This window comes from Euphorbia lathyris, chromosome 3 (assembly GCF_963576675.1).
Source record: "Euphorbia lathyris chromosome 3, ddEupLath1.1, whole genome shotgun sequence".
NCBI classification, from domain to species: domain Eukaryota; kingdom Viridiplantae; phylum Streptophyta; class Magnoliopsida; order Malpighiales; family Euphorbiaceae; genus Euphorbia; species Euphorbia lathyris.
The window spans coordinates 111,108,537-111,123,749 of record NC_088912.1 but is presented as its reverse complement, the minus strand read 5'-3'; the positions used below and the strand labels follow the sequence as shown (position 1 = coordinate 111,123,749).

General features: G+C 39.8%; 1 protein-coding gene across 1 annotated transcript; it reads right to left on the bottom strand.

Moving 5' to 3' along the window:
- Positions 1-12,681: 12,681 nt before the first annotated feature.
- Positions 12,682-14,982, bottom strand: LOC136221810 (F-box protein FBW2-like). The gene is made up of 3 exons (XM_066009235.1): positions 14,804-14,982; positions 13,702-14,142; positions 12,682-13,210 (listed from the first exon to the last, which is right to left on the bottom strand). The coding sequence occupies exons 2-3, from the start codon at positions 14,058-14,060 to the stop codon at positions 12,787-12,789; spliced, it is 783 nt and encodes a 260-aa protein (XP_065865307.1). The 5' UTR covers positions 14,061-14,142; positions 14,804-14,982; the 3' UTR covers positions 12,682-12,786.
- Positions 14,983-15,213: the final 231 nt, after the last annotated feature.

Genomic DNA, 15,213 nt, shown 5'->3' with positions numbered 1-15,213 from the left:
TTTAAAGGTGTGCCTCGTGCTAGGTACCAAAATTCTATGACGGATAAATTCATGTCACAGTTTAACCACTCGAAAGGTACATCTCTTTCTTTTGCAGGCCGGTTAACTTTGAATAAAGCAGTTGTTTCTGGTTCTTTTGTGCACTCTTTCTTGATTTATAAATGGCCGACTGGGCTTCTGAAGAAATTAAACCGTGCTGTGCGGAATTTCCTCTAGACGGGTAATGTTGATAAAAGAAAACTTATAGCGGTGCATTGGAGGACCTGTTACAGGAACATCGAGTCGGGGGTCTTGGTATAAAAGACTTTGGTCTTTTTAATCATGCACTTATTGGTACAATTTGCTGGGATTTGATCCAAGGTTCTGGTTTTGCTGTGGATTTGTTGAAATCTCAATTTTTTTCTATATCCGGTCTCCCCAAGAATTGTATTTCGCCATCCACCATTTGGAATTCTTGCAAGTCCGTCTATGGAATAATTCAGCAACAGACTCTTTGGTGGATTGGGGATTCTTCGCAGCTCAATTTTTGGACGGATAATTGGATTTCTCATACCATCGCGGGCCGGATGGTTATCCCTGCCCCGGAGCAGCACCGCCTCTACGACCGTGTATGTGATTTCAGAAATGGGGACCTTTGGTGTAACATTGAGCACTTGCCAGTCGACCTTAGATACTCTATATTTGCTGTTCAGAGAGGTTTGGATGTGGATAACTTCTATATTTGGAGGCCGGATAAAAAAGCATCCTTTACTGTGAAGCAGTTTTATTCTGAACTTGTGTCTTCCACTGCTCCTGTTATCTAGCACCGTTTTATTTGGGGAAGCCACATTCTGCCCCCTCGTTAGACAATTTTTTAGCGACATATCCTTAATCACATCCCAACTTAAGATGTTATTCAGCATAGAGGGATGGCGCTAGCTTCGCGTTGTGAAATGTGTTTGGCTGCTGGTGAATCTGCTGCTCATGTCTTTCGAGTGCTTGTTTGCTACGTCTCTTTGGCGAGAGATCGGCTATATCTTTGAAGAGGAAATGCTCCCTCTTTCCAATTTTGACCTTTTTTTTGACAGGCTTATCTCCGGTTTCTTGGGCGGACAGCTTTCCAATCTCTAGAGCTCCGCCATTACGAACTGTATTTGGCTCATTTGGAAAGCTAGGAATGCTGCTGTTTTTGGTTCAGATCGGCCTTCAATCCAAAATTCTTTATCTTCCCTTCGGTCGCTTATTCAGGAAAGCAGCTTTTCAAGGCATGGCTATTGCTCCTCCCGTCGTGATCATAGGATTTTATCTCGTATCAGGGTTGCTGCCCGACCTCCTCCTACACCGAATATGAAATTAATCCGCTGGGTTCGGCATGCTACGGGTTGGATTAAAGCCAATGTCGACGGCTCCGTGTTGGGAGCTCCGGGTTTGGCAGGTGCTGGTGGAATTTTTAGAACTCACTGGGGGTTCCCTAGAGGTTGTTTTGCTTTCTCGATTCCTCCTACTTTTGCTTATCTCACGGTGCTGAAGGTGGTTATTTTTGCGGTTGATATGGATTGGGAAAAAACTAGCATCTCTTATGGATTGAATCGGACTCCTTATACACGGTAAACATGCTCAAATCAAAGTCAACTTTGGTGCCTTGGTCGGTTCTGCAATCTTGGCTCCGTTGTCTGGATCAATGCTCTAGGATGCAAATATGCGTTACTCATATTTATAGAGAGGGAAACAGAGTTGCTGATGCCCTAGCTCGTCATGGTGTCTCTTCTGCGGATATCACTTGGTGGCCTTCTACTCCCACATTTTGGCACTCGTTGATCTCTGATGATTTGTGTAACATTAGCCATGCTCGTTTTGCTTGATGCTTTGTTTTTATTCTCCTTCCCCCCTCTTTTGTTTCTCTCTTACACTATTTTTTCCTTTTTTTAATATATTCGGGTTTTTCAGTCCTTGAGTCGGGGTGCCAGCATAGCTGGGATGTCAATTTCAAGTGGCTGAATCGTCCCAACCTTTAATAAAAAAAATATTCAATTGGATTTTTTCCTTTCTCCCTTTTCGTACAAAGAATTAACGGTTTGATTAGTGCCTCTTATCCATGGCTTCTGGTTGAAGTTACTCTTAATTTTTTTTGGTTTAATAAGTCTGATAGCTAGTGTTAGGTCTAAAACTTAATGAACTTTTAATATTGTTCTTGTTCAATTGCATTCAATATACTATTGTTTTTTTTTGTAGAAATTGTTTCAATATACTCTTGTTTTTCAATAGAATTTGTTGCAGGTAAAAAATGGAAGACACTTGTCAAAGTGGTCACTCTTCTTAAAAGAAGCAAACTAGATAAATCCTTGCTTGTTTAAGAACTAAAATTCTGAATTTTAACAGTAGTATATTAGTTTAATTGGTTAAAGATCTAAGGTTATTTGATTAAATTGTTAATAACTATTACTACAAGAAAAACACAAGTTAGGGACTGAACTTTCAATCGCAATTCAGTCCCTAACTCGTGTTACGACTGAATTTTAATGTTTACCGATGGAATTTATTCAGTCGGTAACTCCATGGTCGGTAACATTTTACCGACCATTATTCTTAGACAGTCGCAAACTTAACTACTTCCTTTTTGGTGGCAAATTTAGTCGTAATGGTAGGGATTGAATATTTTCAGTGGTTAACCCATAATTGCAGTCACTAACTGTTGTTTTGGGATATCTATGATCCTATTGCATTACGACAGATTTGACTTGTTATCTATTCCGTCGAAACTCAATATCTCTTCTTATTTTGTAAATAATTTACACAAAAACAATAAATTAAATTTGGATTGGAGAGAGCCTTTTCACTAAACAAAATAAATATAACATACACACTAATAACTAAATATTAAAATTAACATCATATGATCTCGAAGGAGAGGAGATAGAATCTAACAGAGAAAGAAAAAATTTCCCTCTTAATTTGGTATGGTCTTCGGTTAGAGGGAGGATAAAATAAATAACAATTATGTAGATATCCCATGTTGGCAAAGTTGCAAACCATATGCAACAACTAAGAAGTATATTACCTGTAGAAAATGCTAAACAAGCAGCTGAATAAGACTAATATCAAACACCTTATTAGATCTAAAAAACTATTTAGCACTGCATTATCGAGTCGAAAAAAACCTGATTAACTCATTTGACACTGGAAACGTTGTTTATAAGTTTTAAAAGCACAAGTTATAAACTTCATACCTAGATACATGAACAACATATAAGAGTCACATTAAGACTAATATCATTTTTAGAGAGATACAAAGCATAAAAATTCATCTCTAAGAATCAATAAAATACTAATATCATATTGTCACCAAGATATGACAGAAAAGCCTTCTAAAAGCAAATGAAAGGTGGTACCCACTATCCACTATCAAATAAGAGGAGCCAACAAAATATATATAGATAATTCCTTCATTCCAGTCAAGTGGTTATGGTAATAAAGTGCAACATGAAAGCTCGGCTTTGTATATGTTAACCCAAAAAACACTTTTCTATCTTTATCTATCACACCCCCACAAACAAAATAGTATTGAGGATTTGAGCTTGAAGTGAAGGAGAGGCAAATATCATCTTACATAGTGCTAAAATATTTAAATACCTAAATGGTAATAAATGATTAAGCATAATAACGTGATAACTGGAAAAGAAATTACATTTAAAATGATGAAGAAAAGCATCAACAAGACAATGATAGCATGTTACCTTAACATCTAAAAGTACAACTGATGTGGACATCCTAACTAAGATCACTGATCATAGGCGCTCTGGCGGATCCCCAAGACATCAGGCTCACGAAGGTTGTACTTAGGAGGGCGGATCCCCAGGACAAGCCAGCGGGGCGAATCTAGGAGTGCACAAGGAGGCGTATCAACATCTACCTTGGGCGGATCTCTCGGACTACTTGCTCCCGAAGTAATTCACCAACAACCCTGACAATCCGTACATGTACCATTGTACCGATTGTCGGGGCGTATCACCCATTTTACCCTTCAGTCAATAACCTGAATGTAACCCTAGTAGGGGTAATCTTTGTCTTTTGTCATTATTAGAGGGGAGTATTTAAACCCTCGTTTTGTAAGAATGACGACAACTTTTATCAATCAAACATTATTCTCTTTGAGAACCGAGGTTTATACCTTGTTATTGGGATTCACTCCTTCTAGTTTAGCTAGAGAAGAAACTCTTTGTTCGTTTACGATTAAAACCTTCATTTATCGCTTTCAATCTGTATCAGTTGGTATCAGAGCCAATCGTTTCCTGACTCGAAACTTCTTTTGGCAATGGTTCAACCCCGACAACCGCAATATTCCATGGAAACCAGTGACCGGAGGTATGAGGAGCTGAGGGAGCACCTCGTGGAGCAGATCCAAGCCAGCCATGAGTGGCAGAGGCAAACCGACCAACGATTCCTAGAGCTAACCACCTCCTTCGAAAACTTCAAGCTGGAGGTTCTGGCGATAATCCGACCCACTGCGGGAGGACTGACCCATAGAAATGAAGGAGTCCGTGAACAACCGCTTCCACAAATGGATCCTAGGGATCCTGAGGTAAGAAGACCCAACTTTGTCATTGTGTATAACGCTGATAGTGATAGTGATGACTTTGAGGGTATCGGAAATGATGATACCGTTAGAACTATGAGGGATGTTGGGCCTGTTGACAACCGACGTGTGGAGGTTGCTAGGGGATATCCAGGTCTAGGGAACTTTGATAGAGATGATGCCTTTAAGCTAAAAATAGACTTACCATCTTTTGGAGGCGAACTGGATATAGAGGGGTTCTTAGACTGGTTATCGGAAGTTGAACGTTTCTTTGAGTATGCTGGGATTCCTGATGAGAGGAAAGTAAGGCTGGTGGCGTATCGCCTGAAGGGTGGCGCATCAGTTTGGTGGGATCACATGAGGGAAGAAAGAAGAAGAGGGGGCAGAGATCCGATTCGATCTTGGCTACGGATGAAGGCGATGTTGAGGGAGCGGTTCTTACCGCCGGATTATGAGCAGTATATTTACAGCTCCTACAGGGGATGCTCTCAAGGGACCCGAAGTGTCCATGAGTATACCTCGGAGTTCTTGAGGCTATCCGCAAGGGCCAACTTGTCTGAAACTGAAAGCCAAAAGACCTCTAGGTATCTAGAAGGGTTGAGCTACAACATCCAGGATCGTATTGGCACACAGATGGTGGTTCGAGTACAAGATGCTAGGAATTTAGCCCTCAAGGCTGAATCCCAACTGACCGGGAGATCCAGGAGATCCGCCACTCCTGAGTATATGCCTGGAGGAAGAGATAACGTGAGGTCTTATGACAAAGGCAAGCAGGTGGCGAGTGCCAGTGGGGCCAAGGTTAACAGTGTGGGAAGGGGATCTGTTGGAGATACTAGGCCATACAAGGAAGCACCTATACCACCTAAGAGCAACAATCCGTATGCGAGGCTAGCACCTTTCAAATGTTTTCGGTGCAATGAGCTAGGCCATAGATCCAACGAATGTCCTAGGAGGAAGAGCGCCAACATAGTGGAGAGATATGAGGATGACTATGACGAAGGGGATAAAGTATTTTGCGAACCCTTAGGAGAAGATGATGATGAGGCGGATGAAGAGAGATACGCCATTCATGTGGTACGGCGTTTGCTAGTCTCCAGCCGGGTAGAGGGAGATCAGAGGCACCGCCTATTCAGGACCCGCTGTCTTGTGAAAGGTGGGCGATGCAATGTGATAATAGATAGTGGGAGCCAAGAGAACATTGTGAGCAGCAGCGCCGTTCAAAAGTTCGGGTTGTTGGCGGAGGCGCATCCCGACCCTTATAGAGTGGGATGGATCAAAAACGTGGGTGAGCTTAGGGTGACCCAGAGATGCAGGGTACCTATTGTGATTGGTGATTACAGTGATGAAGTCTGTTGTGATGTGGTCGATATGGATGCCTTCCACCTATTGTTGGGTCGACCCTGGCAGTTTGATAATGATGCCACCCATGCAGGAAGAGAGAACACTTACAGATTTGTGAAGAATGGGGTGAAGTTCGTCCTTACGCTAATGATGAGAGAGCCAAAGGCCGACGAGAAGTCTACTTTGGAAGTTTGTCCTACACACAAATCGTTTGTCAGCGAATGTGAAGAGAGCCAAATGGTGTATGTGGTAATGGTTAAGGCGAATCACGAATCCACCCAAAGGGACGAAAGGGAGACGCCGAATGAAGTGACCCGCCTACTTGGCGAATATCAGGATCTGTTCTCTAACGAACTGCCAAGTGGGTTACCACTTTTGAGGGACATCCAACATCACATCGATCTTGTGCCTGGGGCTAGTTTACCAAGCCTCCCACATTATCGAATGAGCCCAAAGGAGAATGACATCATGAGACAGAAGGTGGAGGAACTCATCGAGATGGGATACGTTAGGGAGAGTATGAGTCCTTGCGCCGTTCCAGCTTTACTTACACCGAAGAAGGATGGGTCTTGGCGGATGTGTTTTGACAGTAGGGCTATTAACAAGATCACCATCAAGTACAAGTTCCTGATTCCAAGGTTGGATGACATACTGGACCAACTTGGCGGATCTCGAGTCTTCTCCAAGATTGATCTCAGGAGTGGTTATCATCAGATACGAATCCGATCTGGGGATGAGTGGAAGACCGCCTTCAAGACGAGAGATGGATTGTATGAATGGTTAGTTATGCCATTTGGAATGACCAACGCCCCCAGTACTTTTATGAGGTTGATGAATCAGGTGCTTCGCCCCGTGATTGGAAAATTTGTAGTTGTGTATTTTGATGACATCCTGATTCATAGCGAGACTTTGGTGGAACATGTGGAGCACTTGCGGACAGTATTTGACCTATTAAGGAAACACCAGCTATACGCCAACACTAAGAAATGTGATTTTGTCATGGAGAGCCTGGTTTTCCTTGGGTTCGTGGTTAGTGGAGAGGGGGTCCAAGTTGATGGAGAGAAGGTAAGAGCCATCCGAGAATGGCCTACTCCGAGGAATGTGGGGGACATCAGGAGTTTTCATGGGCTAGCAACCTTTTATCGGCGATTCATTAAAAACTTCAGTTCTATAGTCGCCCCATTGACGAAATGTTTGAAGAAGGGAAATGGGTTCGAGTGGGCGGACACCCAAAAAGAGAGCTTCGCCTTGATCAAGGAAAAGCTGAGTACAGCGCCAGTTCTGGCGTATCCCAATTTTGATAAGCTGTTCGAAGTTGAGTGTGATGCCAGTGGAGTTGGGATTGGTGGTGTCTTGATGCAAGAAAAGAGGCCCATTGCATACTTCAGTGAGAAGCTCTGTGAGGCACGGCAAAAATGGGCAACTTATGATCAAGAGTTTTATGCTGGAGTGAGGGCGTTGAAAGTATGGGAGCATTACTTGGTGGGAAAAGAATTCATCCTCTACACTGACCATCAAGCTCTCAAGTACCTAGGAAGTCAGAAGCAACTTCGAAGCTCCATGCATGCCCGGTGGTCCGCCTTCATAGATAAGTTCCCCTATAAGCTTATCCATAAGGCTGGAAAACAGAACAAGGTGGCGGACGCCTTGAGTCGAAGGGTGTCACTAATCAAGACAGTAAACATGGAGACCGATTGTTTTGAACACATCCGAGGAGAATACTTGGCGGATCATGATTTTGGGAGTATTTGGGAAAAATGTAAGAACCAGCATGGAGATGGAGCGTATCACCTGATGGATGAGTATCTCAGGAGGGGCAACCAGCTTTGCTTACCTTGCACCTCCATTCGCGAGAAGGTTGTTCGGGATCTACATGGCGGATCCCTTGGAGGGCATTTTGGGCGAGACAAGACTTATGAAGCAGTGAGTTCCCGTTATTTCTGGCCTAAGATGAGGAGGGATGTTACCTATTTAGTAGAACGATGCTATATCTGCCAGTCCACCAAGGGATGCACTACAAATACTGGCTTGCTGCTACCTTTGCCTGTGCCAGAAACCATCTGGGAGGATCTGTCCATGGACTTTGTCCTAGGGTTACCCAAAACTCAGAGGGGTATGGATTCCATCTTTGTCGTGGTTGATCGGTTTTCAAAGATGGCTCACTTCATACCATGTCGCAAGACTAATGATGCTTCGGCAACAGCGAAGCTATTCTTCAAAGAGATTGTAAGGCTACATGGCGTACCTAAGAGCATTGTCTCGGATCGTGATACGAAGTTCCTCAGTCATTTCTGGCGGACGTTGTGGGCTCTGTTTGATACGTCTCTGAAATTTAGCACCACCGCCCACCCTCAAACAGACGGACAGACAGAAGTGGTCAATAGAACTTTGGGAAACTTACTGCGCAGCAAATGTAAGGATAAGCCCAGGATGTGGGATGTGGTTTTAGCCCAAGCTGAGTTCGCCTACAACGACTCTGTCCATTCGGGAACCGGGAGATCTCCATTTGAAGTGGTATACACAAAGACCCCGAATCACGTCCTTGATATAGCCCATCTTCCCAAAGGAAATGTGACCGCCAACCAGCTGGCCAAGGATTATATACAGATGCACCAAGAGGTGAAAGAGACTCTTGAGGAGAGAAATCAGAAGTTAAAGACCAAGGCGGATGAACACCGCAGGGACCTACAGTTTGAAGTCGGGGATGAGGTTATGGTATACTTGGGCAAAGAGAGACTCGCCAACGCCGCCAATAGCAAGCTTCGGCCTAGGAAATACGTGCCATATAAGATCACCAAGAAGGTCAATGCCAATGCCTATCATATAGCATTGCCGAACTGGCTTGGTAAAATCTCACTAGCATTCAACATCCGTGACCGTAGCCCATGGAAGTCGGATGGTCCTTTGGAGTTCAAACAGGGCGAATCAGTGCCGAGTTCTTTTAAAGAAGGAGAGAATGATGCGGACATCCTAACTAAGATCACTGATCACATGCGCTCTGGCGGATCCCCAAGACATCAGGCTCACGAAGGTTGTACCTAGGAGGGCGGATCCCCAAGACAAGCCAACGGGGCGAATCTAAGAGTGCGCAAGGAGGCGTATCAACATCTACCTTGGGCGGATCTCTCGGACTACTTGCTCCCGAAGTAATTCACCAACAACCGTGACAATCCGTACCTGTACCATTGTACCGATTGTCGGGGCGTATCACCCATTTTACCCTTCAGTCGATAACCTGAATGTAACCCTAGTAGGGTAATCTTTGTCTTTTGTCATTATTAGAGGGGAGTATTTAAACCCTCATTTTGTAAGAATGACGGCAACTTTTATCAATCAAACATTATTCTCTTTGAGAACCGAGGTTTATACCTTGTTATTGGGATTCACTCCTTATAGTTTAGCTAGAGAAGAAACTCTTTGTTGGTTTACGATTAAAACCTTCATTTATCGCTTTCAATCTGTATCAACAACTGCAGATTTCACATGTTATAGTCGTGGAGTAACTCATTCCACTATATTTTCAGCCTCCCGATCATCAGTCGTGTTGTACCTAGAAAGCACATCCTATATAAAAACATGGCATCATCTGAAAAAAAAGCAGTGGAAATTACATCGAGAAATTAAACTACATCCATGTGAAGCAAATGTCATTTTGGCAAATCAACACGAAAAGCAACAAAAATAATATTACATTTGATATTCTAGGAGTTTTATTCAATTGGTAGTTCATTAACTAAAAATTAACAAACAAAGTATCAAACAATGCACAAAACAGGAAAGAGTCAACAACTTACATGGTTCACTAAGAAGACATTGGGTTTCCTGTTAGATCACATCCAAAGAAAGTGTTAAATAGAAAATAATGGAATAAATCACAAAATCAAAACCCTATCGACCCAAAATACACAAAATTTCAAGTAATAGGCCAATAAAGTCATACTCATCCCTCATACTTAGGATTCCATACTTTCCAGGAAATGAAATAACAGAGTGAGGGAAAAGGGGGGTTTCCTCTGATTTGAAGGTTTGGAACAGAACCACTGCTCTTAAGCTCTCCTATCTCAAGATGTAGGGTGCTTCCAAAGGTAGGAAGGAATTCGATCCAAGCCCTTATGCGAGAAGAATGAATCTCAAAAATGAGCTGTCGTATCTGGGTGGATATAAATCTACTTTTGCAGTTCATTTCATTTCATGATGAAACATATCAGAACACAATATGCAACATCTTAAAAATGAAAAACCAATCTTATACAATCAATTTAGCTAGACTAGAAGACACAATTTAGCAACACTATAAGCTATTAAAGCAATACATTGCTTACCATCACATTTCTCAAGCTCACAAACAGGGCATCCAACAATATGTTTGTGTTTATAATATCAAGTCTATAGTAGATAGATGAGCTACTATAACTAGTGAGTGTTAATGGGTAAAACAAAAAAAAAATACAAATTAAATCAGCTCCCATAAAACCACTTGTCCTGCTAAAACTTGGGACAAGTGACAATTGTTAAACCTGCACATAATACAACTCCAAATGCATGATAAATTAATAATGAATACATCTTTTCCATCTTCCACCACTAAGTTAGCCCAAAAAATCCTCCAAACCACGTTAATGCTCTGCAACATAAGGCAGACCACAAGATCAATCAAAGGCACCCAACTGAAGTAGCACCTACAAGCACTTCTATTGAAAAGTAAGCTCAAAGAAAAAATCTAAGAGATAATCACTTCTTTACAAATAAGGTGTTGAATTATAGGGTAGTTCTGCGCTAGACAAATGACAATTAAAAACAGTACTTGTTTTTCACTATGTTATACCAATTTGATAAATGCAACTATGAACACTCCAGATAGAGACTCCACTTGGATATGGAACTACAGTTGGAGAAAGCTCATTGAAACATAATGATAATGCAAGGCATGCCTAGAAATGGGTCAAAATCAGATCCATCCATCCAATATCGCATAAAATCAACAAATTCAGAAAATAATTGAATCTGAAATATGATTTAACTAGTCAAATTAGAAATAATTAGTCCTACTCACTTTCAAGCAAGCTCTGGCAAGATAGAAAACACGGTCGATTGAGATTAGGATGCATCTGAATCACCATTGCAACGAGGACAGATCTTCTCCGTAGTGAATGGAGTCGACACTCCTATTTCCTTCACCGATGCAGATTTCTTTGCAGTGGTGGCTTTGTTTCAGGCCATGCGTCTCAAACATGAGATGAGGAGTAGATGTCGTTGATGAGGATTTTCAGTTAATGGATTCGAGTTAGGGGCCGATAGTTACAGATTTGGAAGATGGCTCTGTTCGTAGCAATAGTTCGGCTTACGCAGTAGATGGCTGGTTCGTACCGGGTTGCGTTGTCTTGGACAAAGTAAGCATCCAATCGACTCGTCATCTGCCCATATGTATAACTTGACGTACCCTCTCTTCGTGGCATCAAAACATGTGGGCTAATAAAAATGCATTTGTTTGCCATAGTTCTAAGGTTCAACTTTTTTGTTGACAAAAAGAAGGTAAAATTTATTCATCATCAAAAAGATCATTACAAATAAAAGGAGGGAAATTATCCCAAGCCCTGGGATCACATAAAGAACGTGTCGCTAGAGTATGAGTAACACGATTCACATACCTATTAATAAAACAGATATTACAATCAGCTAAGTCCTTTTAGCAGGGCTTTACAATCACCGATAAGGAAACCAAAGGACGAGTCTGAATCATTTGGACTATGAAGAGTGTAAACCCCTTGCCTTTTAGCCAACTAAGGGCTTTACCATATCTAAGGCACTCAGCTAGTAATGAGTCTCTCGGGCTGAGAAAAAAACCCATTTTTTCTCATAAAAAGTCAGCAGAATCTCGCACTATAGCACCAAAGCAAATGAATTCAGAACCTGTCAAATTGCAGCATCAAAATTGCATCTAATACACACTGCGGACGACACAATCCAACGAGATGCTGCAGTAGAGAAGTCACGGTCCTAGGTATCAGCACATTTCAGAGCCTTCTGCCAACTATTACGGAAACTTGTTGCCTTCTAAAAAACCACACCTACAGGAAAAGACAATTTTTTTCAAACCTCAATGTTTTTGGGAAAAACGTAATATAGTTTCAAACTTATAAAACATTGCAATTTTAGATCCAACTTTTAACAAAAACAAGTGAAACTTCTGATCATCTTTTCTCGAGAATAAAATCTTAAATTTGTGGTTGAGAGCTTCCCTATGATTAGGAAGGTCATGAGTTCGAATCACATCTGGGTAGGATAAAAATGTTTCTTTCTTATTTATAATGTAAGCCCATTGTGCGTAAAATTTTAAAAAAAAATCTTAAATTTCACAGTTTATTATTATTATTATTATTATTATTATTATATGAACAGTTTTTACAGAAACTTCGTTTTGTTTTAGACAATGAAAAGTTTTTTTTTTGTTGTTAGATTCCATTTTGGTAAGTTGGGCAACACATTTTGTTAAAAGTTTATTAAGCCTAATAACTTTAATTCAGCTGTTATTTTTATCTAATTTGCCTGTATATATGTATTTTTTTTTATCTATTCACATGTACATATATATTTTTTCATCTAATTCACCTATATATATATATATATATATTATAAACATAATAAGATTAAGCAAAGATTCAAGCATTTTTTGTATTATATTCATCACCAACATTTGAAGCACTCAATTCATGGTTTCTGAGTTATATCTAAAAACTGTGTGACAAATGCATTTTCAATTTTACTGCCCAACAAACTCCATCTCTATAATAAAATAAATTCTCACACTATTCATAATCTGTAAATTCTTCATTATCGTCCTCGTCGTCGCTTGTAAATTTTTCATCATGGTCCTCGTCACTGTAAACATCAATTCAAGGATCATTGAAAAACTGAAGATTCAAACACTTATCCAAAACATCACCTTCGAGTGTCACATTCCAACACCCTGTAATGTTGAGATGAGAAAGGGTTGTGCAGTTAGTAAGTATGGCTTCAAGACCCAATTTTGTAAAAGACTCACAACACATCTCAAGTTTCTTTAGACCCGATATGGTATTTGCTATCACCATAGCCTCACTTTCATCAACTTTCTTAGCCATGGCATATCTCGAGTTTCTTCTCAGATCAATTAGGGCTTTACAATTGTTACCAAATTCTCCAATCCCTTTGCTAGTGATATTAAAACAAAAACTAATGTCTAACACACTTAAATTCACTAGTGAATTAGCATGTCTTTCCACCATTTTGTCCGTCACTTCACTCATTGGAATTTTTAGCACCTTCAAGTTTATCCCCCTACAAATACAAAAAAAATAGATACATTCATGAAATAAAAGAAATGTTTATGTTCAAGAGAAATAAATGAATCCACAAAGTCAAAATCTAATTTTAGCTTATTAGGCAAATGTTAATTTTCAGCACGTTTTCCCCCCTACATATACAGAAAACATAAAACATATAATATATAGATAGGTTCATGTATGTAAATCAAAATGTTTATATTCAGAAGAAAGAAAAGAATCTACAAAGTCAAATCTATTTTTTTCTTATTAGGGAATAACTTTAATTTAAAGATGAAACATAAGGAAAGTCTAAAATATCCCAAAATTAGTTTAAATATATTCTTTTTCAACGTTAAACCAAATGAACAATCCATTGCCTATCTCTGAAATTAAAATGGAATTTCCTTGACCGTCATAATATCAATAAAGATATCTCAAATCAAAGCAACCATTTTTAAACATTCAAACAGTACAGAAAATAGGAAAACATTTTTAATCAATTACCAGATAGCAGCGTAAATGAAGCCAGTAATTCCAAGCTTGGTAGCAGAGAGCAACCGAAATGAACCTCTATTGTGCTTCATAAGCTTAATGGCCACCATATCAACATCTTCTATAGAACGGTCCCGTTTTTGGCACCAGTCCTGAATGTTGATTTCAGACCAACAATAAGGTCCTGAAACACATGCTAACCAATTTTTGCAGACTAATGAAACCAGTCCTACCCTTTCTTCTATGGAGATTCGGACAAGAATGAAAGCTAGTATATCTAGATTCAGATCCTCCGACAAGGGTGACGAAGATGAAGATCTTTTGGACATTTCAACATTATTCTTTTTCTTGTGCACACCCAAATTTGCCATTACAATTGAAATTCAGAAACAACTTTTGTCTTCAAGAGCCTCTTTCTATTCCTCCCCTCCTTTTTATACATGTACTACAACCCTGACAATGGTATTTTGGATATTTTTAGGGTAAATTACAAATTTTTAGGACATTAAAAATACCCGTGAAAAATTATAAAGATTAAAACCAGTCCAGTTAAATCCAAATTACACTAATTCTGAATTTTTGACGGACCAGGGACAGACGAGACTGCTGTCCGCGGACAGCAACCCCATGGCTACTGTCTAGCGGACAGCAATAGTGCTGCTGTCCGTCCAACAACAGCCTGCTGTTCGCGGATAGCAGTCCGCGACTGCTATTCGGTTTGCGAAACTATTTTTTTTATTTACTGTGTAAATAAAACTGCTGTATTTTTTTTTAAAATTTATTATTCTAGAAATAATTTCAGAACCAAACACAACAAAATACATACATAAATAAAATAGAAAACTTCCTAGAACAATTTCTACACGAGGAATTAAATAGGAAATTTCAAAACTGATTTGGAAAAATAATAAAAACCAAATCTTATTAATTTTCAGTCAATCAAAACGGACTAAACCACGGCTCTGATACAACTGTTAGGGATTATTGCCAGTTAATCAACTGTAGCGCAGCGGAATTGCGGTTTAAAATTTATTTCTAATCCCTTTAATATGATCTTTGTCTGTTAACCATTGATTGAACAAAACCTTTTGATCCGTTTAGGGAATAGACATACCTGGACTGTCTCTTTTAGAGACGGCTGAAGAATCCACAAGATAGCAAGATCTCCATAGTTAGGTGCACGAACAGCTATTGAGCCAAAGGATGAACTGGAGAGATTGTGATATTAACCAAAAAAACACACTTTCTCAAACTATGTGGTGGCTGCGAAAATCAATTTTTGATTTTCCTTCCTGTGGCCGCCGAATACATATATGAATTGGATAAGTTTATGTTTTAGGCTTTTATTATATATAGTGTAGTTATTTCTAAACCTAATTGGTTTATGGTTAATTGGTTAATTACAAAACAAATCTAATCCTAACATAATCACTCGAATAAATACCAATAGTATTTATTCTATGCAATCAGTTACAATTAGATTAAATTGAATCACCCCAATTAAATAAATAGCACCAATTAATA

What these genes read in the sequence shown, in the direction of transcription:
- LOC136221810 (XM_066009235.1), bottom strand. Translation starts at nt 14,060, where the DNA reads ATGGCAAATTTGGGTGTGCACAAGAAAAAGAATAATGTTGAAATGTCC. An exon ending in TTCATTTACGCTGCTATCTG is followed by an intron (nt 13,211 to 13,701) that starts GTAATTGATTAA and finishes TTGTATTTGTAG; the next exon opens with GGGGATAAACTTGAAGGTGC.